Raw genomic sequence first — 16563 nt, forward strand, 5'->3', positions numbered from 1 at the left:
TTCCTTGGTATTCTAACAATGACTTCAAGACCTTTTTTATTGCGATGCCAGTATTGTATTGCATGGGTGTTATACGGTTTCGTTCGTGTATAAGACACCTCGACATTCATCATCGTCGTTTCAAAAGAAAGATGCTCACTTGAAAAAGCAAAAGAACCAACGTTAGCGTTACTAGGATTTCTTTATTGAGAAAACGTCGTAATCGATAATATTTCGTAAAGATTATAAGCTTTCGAAAAAAAGCAATACGCTTTTTAATATTTTCCTATATATTTGTTATTGAAATTTGTTTGTCATTTAGTAAATTTATGGTGGTTAACATTTCTTACAATGCCAATGTCTATGGGTGTTTATGACCACTTACGATCAGGTGGCCTATATGTATATACGATTTCTTACAATTTCTACTAATATCTATGGACATCACGTAGCATAAGGTGGTGGTGGTGGTGACTATTTTCTAATATTAACAGTAGTCAGTAACAGTCTGTGAATGTCTTACTGCTGGGCTAAGGCCTCCTCTGCGTTTTTGAGGAGAAGGTTTGGAGTTTATTCCACCACGCCGAAATATTATAATAATAATGAAATTCGACATATGCAGGTTCCTCACGATGTTTTCCTTCACCATCAATCACGAGATGAATTATAAATACAAATTTAGCACATGAAAATTCAGTGGTGCTTGCTCGGGTTTGAACCCACGATCATCGGTTAAAATTCACGCGTTCTTACGTTTACCACTAGGCTATCTCGGCTAATACTAACAAGTTGTTTTCTTTGATATCTAATTTGCGATCATGCAAATACGAAAAGCTGAACTAAATAACATGAATTAAATTATAATATTAATTAAATTTCTTTCTTTAAGATAGCTTTAGAAAAATATTAAATTTTCGTTAATATTAGCGTAAACAAAAACAGTAATATAAACTTCGGAGATTGTATAAGAATAGAAGATAATGAGATTACTCTGTAATGACAAACCGCCTCTGAACAAGTAAAATAACCTCGGAATATGCCAAGACAGAGTTCCTGTAATGATTAAAATTGAAATATGATTTTTGACTCGTTTCGCAATCCGTTAATCTTTAAATCCGAAATGATTTTACAATGTTATTAATGTAACTCGTTTTCGTTAACCGTTTATTTTTGTAATATTTTGTTAGTATAAATTTAAATTATTTAAATAAGGTGGCCGACTTAAAAACCAATACCTTGTCGCATTTGTGTTTCATTGAAAGAAAAAATATTTGCAACAGCAAACATTTCATAATAATTAATATTTAGAATTTCACATATTATAACTATGTTAGCTATAAGAAGTATTTAAAAGAAAGTAATAATAAGCGATTTATAATATAAAGTACTAAATTTTATAATTAATAGATAAAGCGCCATATTTCCAAAACAGTCGTTTCGAGCGTTGTGTATGAATGCATGAATACCTACTAATTATGAAATATTTATTTACGTAATGCAAAAATGCGTTCAAAATTAATAAAAAAAATATTGGAAATAAACATGAATTCCGTCCAACGGTCGTGTCAGTAATGGTAATGGCTACAGTGACCGTTAAAAAAAAAACAAATCGAGTAACATATTGAAGTGTACAACATTAATAGTTATTTCCTCATAGAAACAGCGTTAATTTTTTAAAACACTTTTTTATATATAACTTTAACTTCGAATTTGAATGTGTAAATTATATTTACTATATGTGCTTTTCTGTATATTTTTTCGTAAGTTAGAGCAAAAATGGCTGAATGTATTTGAATGAAATTTAGAATAGAAATAGCTACCTCCACGCCCCTTAAATAACGGCGAAGCTTAAGGCGGAAGGTAGTTGAAATATATCTCGTCTTAATAATAAAAGTAAAGTTGTTGACAGATAGTAATTCTGCTTTCGTATTCTGAAATCTATGTTAATAATTAATGATATGTTTTTAATATAAGTATATATAGTAATAATAGTCCTCCAGACAGATTTTGGCCACGCCGGCCAATCTCAAGAGAGATTAGCCAACAAGTTTAAAAACGAATCAAATTTTTAATATGTTTGTAGTTGTATCATGAGATAAATTAAACTTTTCCTACATAAATTATTTTAACATGAATCCCTCGCGGCTCTCATTGCTTATACCATGAATAACTTTTACTTAAGAGCTGTCACATATAAATAATTTAATTTGTAGAGATACATTTGTATTTTATTATTCAATAAATTGTTACTATAGTTGACTTACCTTATTGTATTATGATTATTTTTTTATGTATACAAACCGTATTTTTGTTTAAATGTATTAAATACTAAAATGGTTTCTTTTTACTTTTCTGTGGCTTTTCAGAGTAATTTTACTATTGACTTTACGTTTTTGAAATTCGAATTATAAATATTTCATATAAGGAACTACTACACTACTAGGAAAAATTATATCACGTTGGGTTAAAAATGCAAAGAAATAAAATTATATTTTATTCATATTATTTATGTTATTAGTGTGGATATGTTTGTATGTGAATAAAAAATAGATAAATAGTAATTATATATAAAGCTTATTAAAAACAGAGGTCAAAACGTCTAACATTTATGTAAACAGAGTTGAAAATGTTTGTACGTTCTAAATAAACAGATGCAGGTACCATGTTTATTCGTTTGAGCGTGCTGTCTGCTTGAAATGCATGTCAAACGCACGTTTAGAAATTTCAATTTAATTAGGCAAGAGACATACATATATTTCATGAAACATTATCGACGTATGTGTAAGAAATAATAAAATTAAAAAAAAAACTGTCTATATAATTATATCTATAAAATAAGTATTCTATTATTAAAACTTTAAAATAGTTTTAACAAAATGTCTAACTAAAATAACATATATGTACAAATATTATAATAATATAACCAAGAGAACGGTAGATTTACGATCGACAAGCCTAAGGTCAAATTTCAGGTAGCATTATTACCAGTAGGGTACGCTAAGTTATCAAGAGCAAACTCAAAACTCACAGCAGAAATCGGTCGTGAAATGTCAGGATACGAGGTACAGGAGCGATATGCGATTTTGACCGTAATAATCACCAATCTTAGTCAGTAACAGCCTGTAACTGTCCTACTGCTGGGCTAAGGCCTCCTCTCCCTTTTTTTTTTTGAGGAGAAGGTTTAGAGCTTATTCCACCACGCTGCTCCAGTGCGAGTTGGTGGAATGCATATGTGGCAGAATTTCGATGAAATTAGACGACACATGCAGGTTTCCTCACGATGTTTTCCTTCACCGAAAAGCACGAGATGAATTATAAACAGAAATTAAGCACATGTAAATTCAGAGGTGCTTGCCCGGGTTTGAACCCACGTTCATCGGTTAAGATTCACGCGTTCTTACCACTGGGCCATCTCGGCTTCAATCTTAGTCGGTTGTTAATATTTCACGGGTGAGTAGTGAAGTGAGTAATTCTTAAAAAATAGCACTGCATGTAAAAATACGACACAAGCATAAAAACTAATAATTATTTGTATTAATTTTTTTAAATTAAGTAAGGAAGACGGAAATAAGTTTATGCTAAATATTATTTAAACGAAAGTTTCGAAATTGATATTATTTGCATTGATTGTGTTTTTGGGTAACTTAAGAAATTTGATTACGTTTTGTTGATTTTTTTGAAAATTGTGTTTGTTTTTTTGTATTACAAGCATTGAATATACGTAGATGATTAGATTAGTCGCTAGTTAGTACCGATGTAAATCATGAAAGCCCAGGTTCCGATCCCGGGTTAAGTCAATGTATGTTAGTTTTCTGGTAAGAAATTCTATGTAGAAACATTATAATTATATATCGAAAAGTATATAAAGCCGTTTGTCCTGCACCCGATATTTCTCCAGTCGTATTGAAGTGCTGTCAAATCTTCATTATTTTATATATAATATAAAACAGTCATAATTCTTTATATAATACTAACTATTATAATATCAAAGTAATATATAAACTTTTTAATTGTAATTTCATTCACTTATAACGTATGTTTAACTTATTTATTTTAACGCAACAGAAAATACACTGGAGTACAGTGATTGAGACGTAATATAGATCATTATACTATTAGAATAAATCTTATATAGACATTTATATATTTAGTTTATCTCGTAAATGCCTTAACGATTTGGCTGATTTGTATTTAGATTAGGATAAGCTTTTTAAGTTAGTCTGTATTAGTGTTCCTATAAACAAAAAGTAATTTTTAACGTTAAAAGAAATCCTTATTAATTATATTATTATTCGAGTCGAGCGAAGTTCGGTATCCCAGGTAGTAGTTTATAATATTAGCAAAATTATTAACACAATATTAAACTACTGTAATTTGTATGCACTATGTATTATTTGCAACTTATACGATTAAAAGATATAATATCGTATGTTCCTTAAATAGCTCTTCATTGTAATATAGTCGGATAATAATAGAACTGTATTGACGATAGGCATATGGATTACCTTGCTAAGGCTTCTTTTATAGTTTCTATTTAGCTAGTAAATTGTAAACGGAAACAATACCGAACGAAACTAAGTTTGACGAATAGTTGATTAATTATTATTATTTTTGTTTATTCATAAAGAATAGTTTACCTATCTACGACTTTTTGTTGGTATAATTCCTCTTGCTCGCTTGTGTCTGTAACGTTCACGCGTAAATCAAAATCGACGGCATAGAATCAATAGAAACAATAGCTGATACGATTAGCCGCTCGTTTCAAAACCAGGCAAAAACTGCAACTGTACTAGTTTTAGGCTCGTTTAATTAGAATTTTATTTTAATAATTCATCTCGTGATATGTCATCTCGTCGTATTATGCTGCTACAAAACTTCCCTTTAAGACGTGGGGAGACCTTTGTTCAGTATTGGGATTTAAATCTTATATCTTATACACCTGTGTTATTATCAACGACATAAGTAACCACTCGACATTATGTTAGAATAATATATTTTACTATGTATTATTAAAAATATTATTTCATAATACATATCATAGTAGTAGTAGTAATTTTTATAGCCTCACCTTTTACATATATATTGCCGGGGAAATCTATTACTATCCCGTAAAAGCCTACTAACAGGCGCTCTCTATGTGACAACTATAAAAGTCTGAGTGTGGAGTTAGTGTTCCTGTAATGACCAATAAACCTGCCGGCACGTCACGCCTTGTTAGCGTGCAGAGTATAACTTACTACTGAAACGTAAATTTAAGTAAGGTAAAAATGAGTAAAGGAATAAGTAAATACCTTTTAAAACCTAATTTGAATTTTTATTATTATTATATAGGTAAAACAATACATTTCAGACTTTTTCTCTTCTGTGTGCCAACTGCTTTTTTTGGTTTGATAGCTCTTTACAACCTTTAATGTTATCAATAAAAAAAAGAAATAAGAGTAGAATAAAAGTTTAAAACATTTAATTTCATAATGTCTTCCTTACATTTTCAATAATATAATCGAATTTCGGCCAGTGGGTGATTTAGTAATCAATAAAAGATAAAATTAATACCATAACTTTCATTAGTGAACTTGATACAGCAGCGTAGGTAGAACTTCATAGTTGTAAGCTTAAAGTTATAAAGATACTCGAAGAGCGAATTCTACAGTAAATTCGTTTAAAGGCAACCACGTAAATGGTGCTCGAGGGTATCAAAGACATTCAATAAATTCGATATTTTCTTTATATATATTCTAGCTTATTGTTGTAGCTTCGTAATTCAGTTTAGCGTCCTATTTTCACAGGTGACTTTAAAAGTACAAATTTAATAGCAGCGAATTTGTTCTTTCTCTTTCTCGTTCAACAAATCCAACAGTACATTAGTTTAAGGCAAACCTTGTAAATGGCGTCCGAGTGGCTCCATTGTGTTTCGTCTTTTTGCACTAAGTGCTAAGTTGTGTGAGATTCAGCAGGCACGTTTGGTGACGAACGTTGACAATTTGTTATAAAAACAACTTGAGCCATTAGTTGGAAATTAGGCGTAGTGTTACTGTACTTGTAGTTCAGTAAATTAGATAGATATTATAGATATATTATATATAATTTATTCGATACGAATAACTGGTATGATATTTTAGTAAATGCAAATGCCGTTGGATAATTTTCTAACCATTACTCCTTAACAACTAAACGGCTTGAAATGGATTGTATTATGAAGATAAGAAGGATCATACGGAAATAAGCAAAAAAAAATTTTAGTTTTTTAAAAAAAATACATGTTTGTTGGTTTACACAAAAAATCAGATTTGATAGATTTCTCTTTAACGTCCGTTAATTAAATGATGTACTATTTTCTTAAAAAAAAAATAGTTAGGTTTACTAAAATGTAGCGTGTTTTTCAGTCATGAACATCACAGTATTGGCGGTTGTTGTGGCGGTGTGCCTCTGCGTCTCTGAGGGCGCTCCCGACGGCCGGCTCGCAAGGAAGCAGCAACGCCCCACCCGCGGCTTCAAAAACGTTGAAATGATGACGGCTAGAGGTTTCGGGAAGCGCGCCAGGACTGAGCGTAAGTCACAATTGCTTACAGCTTTAAAATTACGCATTTAAATCATTTGTAAACATAATTAATCAAGGAACAGTTCAAATGTTTTCCTTCTAAATTTAGTTAAGACATAGCCAATAATTAAACTTTGAAATATCTTGTTCTCATGTTAGTGAATGTGTTTCTTGATGAGAATAAAGTTTTTTTCTTTAACCCGAAATATCTAATCAAAAATTATTAAATAGTTATTAAAAGTATTTATCAAACAGATTAAAGAGAGAATTCCGCTTGTGTTTTGTTTTATCTTACACAAAGAGATGCTTAGGGTCGGAGTGCAACTACGTACTTCAAACAAATTGTTTGAGTAAGTTTTAAATGTTAAAATATCTTCAAAAACATAAAATATGTTTACGTAACTGAATTTGAGTACTAATGTTAGATTCGGTAAATCAACAATTACATTAATTTTATAATACTATTAAAATAATTTTCGTTGTATAAAAATGTCATGTATTACAGTTACCACATATGCTTAAGTCCTGCCCTTATTCCATTGATATGAGGTTCACCTCATATTTCACAATACGGGTAATTTATCTGTATTCCAACAAAATTAGAAGTACACTTCATTAAAGCATTATTCTTAAGGCGACGTCGATCATCAAACATCGTCGGATCGCACAAATCGCGGTACGCCAACATTTAAGAGTCCTTCCGTCGGAATAGCAAGAGATTTTGGCAAAAGAACGCCAGAATTGGAAACAGAAGGTACCAAAAAGAACCTAATTGGTGTTCCGGTGGCTGAATGACCAGCAAATTGCAAAGGAGTGCTGTGGTAATACAAGTACACAGTACAGCTTGAAAAGAAAATCCATTTGGGCTGGTTAAGAAACCTTCTGATGAGCTCTCTTTGTTCGCCGCTTGTGTGTCGTTGGAGCCAATGAAATGTAATTGATTACGAGATAAAAACTAAATTGAAAGTTTCTATCTTAGTTGAGGGCCTTCCTTTTTTATTGTATTATAATTTTAACGAAGCCCTAAAGGCTAAAGTGGAAAGTTTCAAGTTTAAACTGTTGCGATCTAAAGCTTTTGTTTCTTGTTTGAAAAATATTTTATGAATATTTTAATGATGCGTTCAAAATTATTTGGTTACACTTTAATAACAAGACACGAGGTATAAGTATAAGAGAGCTATCGTAGAAAATTAATATTACCCGTTTTCAGTGTCTAATATGTAGTTTATATATATATGTTTAAATGTAAGAGAGTTATGTTACCCGTAGACCGGATTATTTGCATCAACGTTCCCTCATTACATACATATTTACATTACATATACATACATTACACTTTGCACAAATCACTAATTCAACAGATGAACCAGTTCGCAGGAAGTTTAACCCTAAAGGGCCCTTGATGGTGGCTTATGAATTTGGCAAAAGGAGCAACGATGACCTCAATGAGGAAGGTAAAAAGCGAGCTGTCGACTGCTTAAACGCTTCCAAGCTTTTATATAATATAAAAACCTGAAAAATTAATAAAAATATTTGTGAAGACCACGCCTGCTACTAGTAGTGATCTTCAGTAATAGAAAATATAAAAAGCTTTTTAAAATTAATTCGAACGCATATATTAATGCTATTTTAAATAACTTTGTATATTTATTGGCGCTTTTCTAAATCCGTCTTAAGATTGCGTGCAAATTCGGTTAAAATAATTGCATTGACATTCTAACAGAGGAGGAAATTAGGGTGACCAGAGGCACTTTCAGGCCAAACTCCAGTGTTCTTATCGCGAGGGGATATGGAAAGAGAGAGGGAATGAGGAATGGAGGTAAAATACATGAAAGTATATCATATCGTTGACTCAAAGAGCAATAGTCAATGATAAAGAATCGAAAATTGACTCACGATTCCATAAATATAATCAGGAATTAATTTTCAAAATTTTCGCGTTTTAAATTTAATAAACCGAATCAAGCTTACTTTCGTTTTTATAAAAAAAATATTTAATGTTAAACAAAAACATCAAAGCAATTTTTGTTATATACAATTATTCTGACAGACGACGAAGTAAGAATGAGCAGAGGAAGTTTCCAGCCAAAATCCAACGTACTATTCGCGAGGGGTTATGGGAAAAGACAGGAAACAGGAAATGGAGGTACATTGCTACCATAACAATATCACGCTTAAAACAATAATACTAACCCAATAATAGAATATTGGAGAATTGCTTCCAATATTGGACTTGACTTAAGCTCCAACTTATAAGCAATTCGCTTCCAATTTTGGACGATTCGGTTGATGCTCCAACTTCTAATAATAAAGTAATTAACCATCATATGTATCTCTTCAGAACGCCTTGGGGATTGGTTGGTATACATGGAACATACGAACACACCAACAAATACTAAACATTTACAAAACAATACTTCACATCGCTTTAATTGCTTGCTTTTTGTCATTTCCTGACAAAAATAATGCATTTGCGTGATAAAGAAATGAATAAACTTGACAAGCTTATACGATGAAGCCTCAAAAGTTCAACGATAGGCAAATCGCAAGTAGCATGTTCGTTACAGACACGTTGAGCCATTGTCATAACCATTACAAGGAATATTGGTAACGCCATGATAAAGCAATGACCGTACTAATAAAGATAAACGCTTGGTAAGCTTAAGTTATACGTGATCTAAATGTTAAAACAATATTTATACCTATTATATCAGTGTATAAGGAATTTATTTGCTTGTAAATGTAGACGTTTAATGATTATTACGATATAATTTGTGGTATTGTTCAAAATTTTTCTATTGTTGTTTTGTCTACGACACAATACAGATTGTATTACTATTACACTGTATTGATTAAATGTTTTATTAGTTAGGTGTTTTCAGGTCAACAGATGTAAGTAAGATAATAAATTTTATTAACGTCATAAAGAATAATAAATATAATTTTATGGATATTCATAATAATACAGGTAGTTTTAAATTCAAAAATCTGTTAGAAACTACAGTAAAAAAATTAATCTATCAATGCATCTAACGTAGTAACATAATATTTAACGAAAATCGATATTTAACGAAGGTTATACAGAGTATATTAGGTGGCGCTGACATGAAAGTTAACTATAAATATATATTTTTTTAAATGTGATTGATTTGGATTCTAGAAAATGGTATTTAAATTAATAAATAATATGTTTTTTTAACAGTTTACGGTCTGGACAATTTCTGGGAAAATCTCGAGGCACAAGAGAAGGACGGACAAGATGGCGCGGACGAGAAGGCATTGGACAGGTAACAAAATGTTCTTTAAAATAGTTAGTAGTTTATTCGAAAGTATGTGTTTCGTTCCCTATTCGTTCATAGAATCCGAGCCCTAATGACTACACTTAAACTTCCAATCGCTAATTAATAGTTAATTACAACGAGTTAATTAAATTTATATAAAGATCTTTAGATATCTCGCTATATAAATATGTATATATATCGAGATACCTTTAGAGAGAGGTTACAAATGTCACATTGATATTTATGTATCTAGCTTTTCAAAGTACTATATGAATATGGATAAGTCAGCTTGTGTAACTTATATCAAGCATAAATGAAAAGCCTTATTCGTATCTATAAAATATTTATACGTTTAAAATATTATTATTACTATTACATTCAGTAACAGCCTGTTAATGTCCCAATGCTGGGCTAAGGCCTCCTCTCCTTTTTGAGGAGAAGGTTTGGAGCTTATTCCACCACGCTGCTCCAATGCGGGTTGGTAGAATACACATGTGACATAATTTCAATGAAATTAGACACATGCAGGTTTCCTCACGATGTTTTCCTTCACCGTCAAGCACGAAATGAATTATAATCATAAATTAAGCACATGAAAATTCAGTGGTGCTTACCCGGGTTTGAACCCACGATCATCGGTTAAGATTCACGCGTTCGAACCACTGGGCCATCTCGGCTTTTTTATTATTACATTACATTATTTTATTTATATATAAAGATTGTAACAAACCCATAATAGGCGTACGTGAATATGTAAATAGTAAAGAGATATTACTATTTCTAAAAAAAAAGATCTACAGGATTATTTATAAGAAAATAATATTCAATAGAAAATGAGACAACGGGTCTCTTCTCATGTTTCACTCAACGTATTATATGACTTTAATATTTATGTTTACCGAAATAAGGCTTTTAGATTAAGACAAGAAAGTTTTATCCTATTCTGTAAACGGGATTGTCTTTTATAATATATATATGACAACTGAAAAGCTGCTTAAATATACGGAATAATTTAATATTTGAACACCTGTATTAGGTTTTAAAATTGTAATCCTTTAAAATGTCTTTTTTGATACAGATTATCAATACATTGCTTATTTTTAATGCGTCATCAATCTTGGGATTTAAAATGTTATGTCCCTTGTGCCTGATATTTCACTTGCTCACTCATCCATCCAACCACACAACAATACTGAGTATTGCTATTTGGTGGTAGAATACGTGAACAGAAGATGATAACTACCCAGACGGAAGCCCTACCACCACGAACAAGAGTTTTTTAATAAATATAATTGCTTCTTCGTATGTCTGTTCTCCGATTCGTGAATGATGACGATTATTAAATAGTCTTGCAGGTTTCCAGCCCAAAAAATCAAGATTGTTTCTTTTTTATATTCAATATTATATAATAATTGTGATTATATCAATTAATGACCATAAACAAATAAATGTCTATGAATTTGCATTTATGTTGGATATCTTATAAAATATACAAAATTTTTTACTCTGATAGCTTCTAAGCTCAACTGAATTTAAAAGCTTATCAGATGATATAAGTAGAAAGTTGACCTGAAAAATGAAACAACAAAAAAGTCCATTAGCAGATTTTTTCATGGTTTAATGTAAAACACATTATGTATTAAAAGAAATAAATAATGACTTTATCGTATTTACAAAACAAAGAAAAAAAAATAACGTAAATTATAAAGTTTAAGTAACAATAAGTTAAATCTTTTAAACTTTAAAGATATATTTTTAATCTTTGTTATTATGCTTCTTGAGACCGGTTACCACATCCATAAAACGATTCGTTTTGCTTACCACTGGGCCATCTTGGCTTAATCTCGCTCGGATATTATTCAATGAACTTAAATAATATTTCAGTTTTAGCGGAAACTTTTATCACACAGAATCAGTATAATTGATACACTAAATGAACAATCAAGAGTTATATATCGTACACTATATATGTGATGATAATGTCCATCATGAATTAATTCGGCCATGGCGGCCATTATTCAAAAAACATAATTCCCTTAACTCATAATCTGACCGGAAAGAGTTCAGGCGCAGGATTAAAGTCTTTATGCACTTTCCGAGGCACGGGATGCTACTGAGAATATTTCAATAAAAAACTCATTAACTGTTTTATTGGCCCGATCTTGAGGTCTTGGGTTCCAGCCTGGGGTTTGAACCCAGGACGTCAAGATCTGCATAAGCTGGCCACTAAACAAATGACGTAGTCTACATTCGGTCTCTCTTTAACATATGTATATATAATGTACATATGATTAAAAACTCGATGTTCAATGTTCGTTAGTCGTAGAAACTCTACAAATTAAAAGTACGTAATTTGTTCCTACTAATCAAGTATAAATACTAATCCAAAGGATCTCGGAAATTAAATAACAATTTAGACGAACAAATCTGATTACGATAGGATACCACATACACTTCATTTTTATTTTCGTTGCAACGAATAAATCTATCGTGTTATATTTATATGGTATGCAGATTATTATTATTTACGTAGCCTTAAAAGTATAAAAAAATAACCAATAGGCTAAATAAAATACGCTGATAGTAATGGTTAAATTATATATGAAAGTTATTAAAATTTGATAATATGAACAATGTTTGTTCTCCTTTATACTTATACTTTCCTAGTATTTTTATAACATTTTAGGAAGTTTTTTTTTTGTCTGCCAAAAATAATGGACTGAACTACTGTATACTACATTATGCCAGTCTGGCAACAGCTTTAATACACTTAATATGAATTCATACTTATTTATTTTTATTTATTAACATATACTTCAACAAAGCTTTTTTATGTATTTTTTATAAATTTAAGCAGAATTGAATCCTGAATGTAGTAAATATGATGTAATTAATAGAAGACTTTAATGACAATAAAAAACCTACAAAACTCACAGATAAAAAATGAATGGTGTGTTTTATAATATCTGTATTCTAAATTTATTCGATATACTTTGTTTATTAGTATCCCTCTGAACTGGTTTGTCAACGAGATGATTAACAACCCCGACTTCGCCCGATCCGTCGTTCGCAAGTTCATCGACCTTAATCAGGTAATCATTTTAATCATGTAATGGCTTTTCAGCAAAATATGATGGTTTCACCAATATAACGTTGAAATTATTAATTGAAGATAACGACTTACAATACTCAAAATGCTTATAATTTAATTAGTATTTCAAATTCAACGAAAATGTTATTGCAATGTATTTTATTTAATAACCATTATATTATTTTTATTTTACAATGCAAATTAAAAAGTTGTATATGTGTAATATTTTATATAGAAAGTGTTACGTTTTGTTGTAAAGTATTTTTAGGGGTATTCCGTTACAGCAACAAAAATATATTTTGAAGCGGTCACATTTTTATTCGTATGTTTCTCTTTGATATCTTGAGATGATCAAATCTAAACATTGGCTACTTTTATCACAGATTACAATATCTAGTCGAAACGTATCTTAGAAGATTGTAATGTTTAATGTATTTTCATATGAAATTGTAAGAAAAAAACTACATATATCTATTTCCGTTTTTATTTTCCTTAATCGCACGCTGTGATGTATATAGTTACATCAAAAAATAGGATGCTAATTCATATGATTATTAAAATGGTTTTTTTTTTCATTTGTATTTCAAAATAAAATATATTCAGCCACATAAATATAAAATTCTACAGTATTGACCAATAACAATACGCAAATATAAGTGCAATCCGACAGTTTGTCATCGGGTGAATGTTATTTATTTTGTTTCAGGACGGCATGCTATCATCAGACGAACTCCTCAGGAACGTTTAAGCCAATAGACAATTTCTAGTTAATACTCGAACACGTTTCAAATCGGTTACTCTATGGATATTTTTATATAGATTATTTATTTGAGTTATAAAACTATGTTTGTAACTTATGGTACTGTGATATGATGTTAAATATTATCTTCTTCCTTAAAAATATAAAAATTTGAAACTAATTTTATGCCTTTATTTTTTTAAATTAAGTTATATTTATGAACTATATATTCTTGTATATATATACCAATGTTATGATGCGATTAACGTCTTGGTGAGATATTCGGTTGATGATTGCAATTTTCCGATATGCGATTAGAGTCGTCATAAGTTCATAAAGATATAAGAACTGTTTAATTCTCTCAGCGAAAGTGTAAACGCATCATAAATTCTCAATTGAGCATAATAGTTAATCCTACTAACTTTGCAGTTGTTTGTTGTTACATTAACATATAAAATATCTCTATTTAATAACCTATGTTCTTGATTAAAAGCAAATATAAGAGATAAAAGACTTATATAATATTATTTATTTATCATATGTATTTATATTTTGTTCTGTAAAGTAGGTGATTATTAAATAACTTCAAATTATTCATTGTTTAACAAAGGGGAAAGGCTAACTTTGGCGATTTAATTGATACAGTAATATTTATTATATTATAGGCTGGGTCAATTGACATTATGTAGATTGTAGATTCATATAATACTCTACATACATACATTTATTTAAATTTGTCTAAATAGAATTTAGGATGTATGTGAATTATTCGTATGTGTACTACTGGGTGCCCACTATCTGTAATTAGTTCGTTTATTTATTGCTGTCGAATAAATAAATATTAATAAATTGGGTGTTAATTTTTTTTTATTTCATCCCTTTAACAATAAGTTTATAAGTTGCATTTCTCTATAATATAAATTCGATTAATATTAAAACGTTTATTAAAATTTACTTTTATTGAACAATATCAGAATTTTAAACATTATTTTATTTATAATACCTCATCAAAAATTATGTTAAATTGCAAGCAAAATAAAATTGTTCTATTATCTTGAAATACTAAAATTACAAAAAGTGACTTGAAAATCATATAATTAGTCTTCAATAGAATCCCTTATAGCAAAATAATAAACAATTATTATAAATAAAATTTACTTTTTATTATTATGAGTTGATTAACGATTTCAATTTTTTTCTTTCAATAATCTTTATTAAACAGCCTAATTTTTTTCTTAAAATTTAAACAATTTTTTTATACTTAACTTTTTAATATATGTAGGTTTTACATCTTTAAAACTATGAATTCTTTAAAAATAATAATGTTCTCCAGACCGTTTTCGGAGAAAGCGGCCAATCTCAACAGAGATTAGCCAACTACGCAGGAGATATTATAGTGCACAAGTGTGTGCGCAAACACAGGTGCAGTCTCTATTCCCTAACTCTCATAATCCGATGGGACGGCAATCCGACACGACCGGAAAAAGTACAGGCGCAGGCTTTACGTGCTTTTCGAGGCACGGGAGTATACACACTTTCAACTTCCAGACTCCGGGCTGCTACTAAGAATTTTATGACAGAAACCCAATAACTTTTTATTGGCCCGACCTGGGAATTGAACCCAGGACCTCCGGGTCTGCGGCCTTACATCAAGCCTCTAGACCAACGAGGCAATCGAAGAGGCTTTAAATGTATATTTATATTAAAGCTCCTTATTTGATGTATTAGATTAGTTAATGTTGTCACAGTTCACCGAGTGATGAATGAACGAATGAATTCGTTTAGTGAGGGAAGACATTATTCACAATTACCAAATAAACTATTCATAACCAAATAATATAATTAGGTTGATATGACATGTGACATACACATTCGTAGTACAAAAGTGGCATTTATGTTTTCTTTTTAATTAGTTATATTTAAAAGAACCTGTAAACAGAAATACAGCCTAAAAAGCTAATCATTAGACAAACGAAGCTGTCACCACACAAACACACACACAATTCATCTTTACGAGAAGACAACATTATTATTTGAAAGTAAATGTTTAATATTTAAACTTAAGCTATTAAGAATTAACAAAAACCATAAAGAGAATTGCAAAGGGATTACAAGTTAACACGGAAGCCTTTTAAATAAAAATTACATACACTGTACTCTAGGTATTACAAAAAGGTGTTAATGCATCACACAGACGTATTTACATAAATATGTGCTGGGATTACTAAGAAAGCCTCTGAACTCAATTATAAGCTTTTTTTTCATTAATATATGTGAAAAAATATGGCTAAATTATTACGTTTATTAAATTAAGAGGTGCTTAAAAGAGGAATTGAGATACTCTTTCTAGCCATCTTATTGAATTAAAACCATTGCAATCAATCTTCATGTGCACACTATGTGTATCTGCTTTTAATTTTATATAATAGCTAAGTTTTGCCAACACCAAATTCGTATTTTTTAATTTAAACGCTTAAAATAAAATTTTGTTTCGTTGTAATCCCAAACAACGGATTTCCTACGCGAAATTTAATCCTTATTGGCCCCTATATATCATGTTAATATCGAGAGAATCGAAATACCGATAAAAAAACAGAGGGTATATTATAACACGAATACATAGATCGAGTATTACTTAGTTATTACATAATAAAATAAAATAATTATATACAAACCGTATATTATAACGGTCGTGAGTTGAAATAGAAAAAAAATGACTCAGCATCACTTGAAAATATTAGAAGATCGCGAAATCATTTTAAATATTACTTCCTTTGTATAATTTATAAGGCAGAGGAATGTCTTGAATCTAAATATTGTTTTACCTTTTGTGTTCCAGTTAGGAGAGTGCTTACAGAGGCTTTTAATAGATAATTAAAATTATTGGCTTTCGAAGTAAGTACCGCACAGTTTCATATTATATTTTCTTCATGTG

At 30.2% G+C, this 16563-nt stretch overlaps 1 protein-coding gene across 1 annotated transcript in view; it reads left to right on the forward strand.

Annotated features, from left to right (window-relative positions):
• LOC126774249 (allatotropin-like) overlaps window positions 1-14423 on the forward strand; it is a 29044-nt gene extending 14621 nt beyond the window's left edge. Inside the window, exons 2-8 of the mRNA XM_050495674.1 lie at window positions 6363-6527; window positions 7152-7271; window positions 7879-7971; window positions 8241-8336; window positions 9720-9804; window positions 12803-12890; window positions 13596-14423. Of these exons, the coding sequence (XP_050351631.1) occupies window positions 6365-6527; window positions 7152-7271; window positions 7879-7971; window positions 8241-8336; window positions 9720-9804; window positions 12803-12890; window positions 13596-13637 (687 nt within the window). The 5' untranslated portion in view covers window positions 6363-6364 and the 3' untranslated portion in view covers window positions 13638-14423. The remainder of the gene's footprint in view (window positions 1-6362; window positions 6528-7151; window positions 7272-7878; window positions 7972-8240; window positions 8337-9719; window positions 9805-12802; window positions 12891-13595) is intronic.
• The last annotated feature ends 2140 nt before the right edge of the window (window positions 14424-16563 follow it).

This window comes from Nymphalis io, chromosome 16, assembly GCF_905147045.1.
Source record: "Nymphalis io chromosome 16, ilAglIoxx1.1, whole genome shotgun sequence".
Taxonomy (NCBI): domain Eukaryota; kingdom Metazoa; phylum Arthropoda; class Insecta; order Lepidoptera; family Nymphalidae; genus Nymphalis; species Nymphalis io.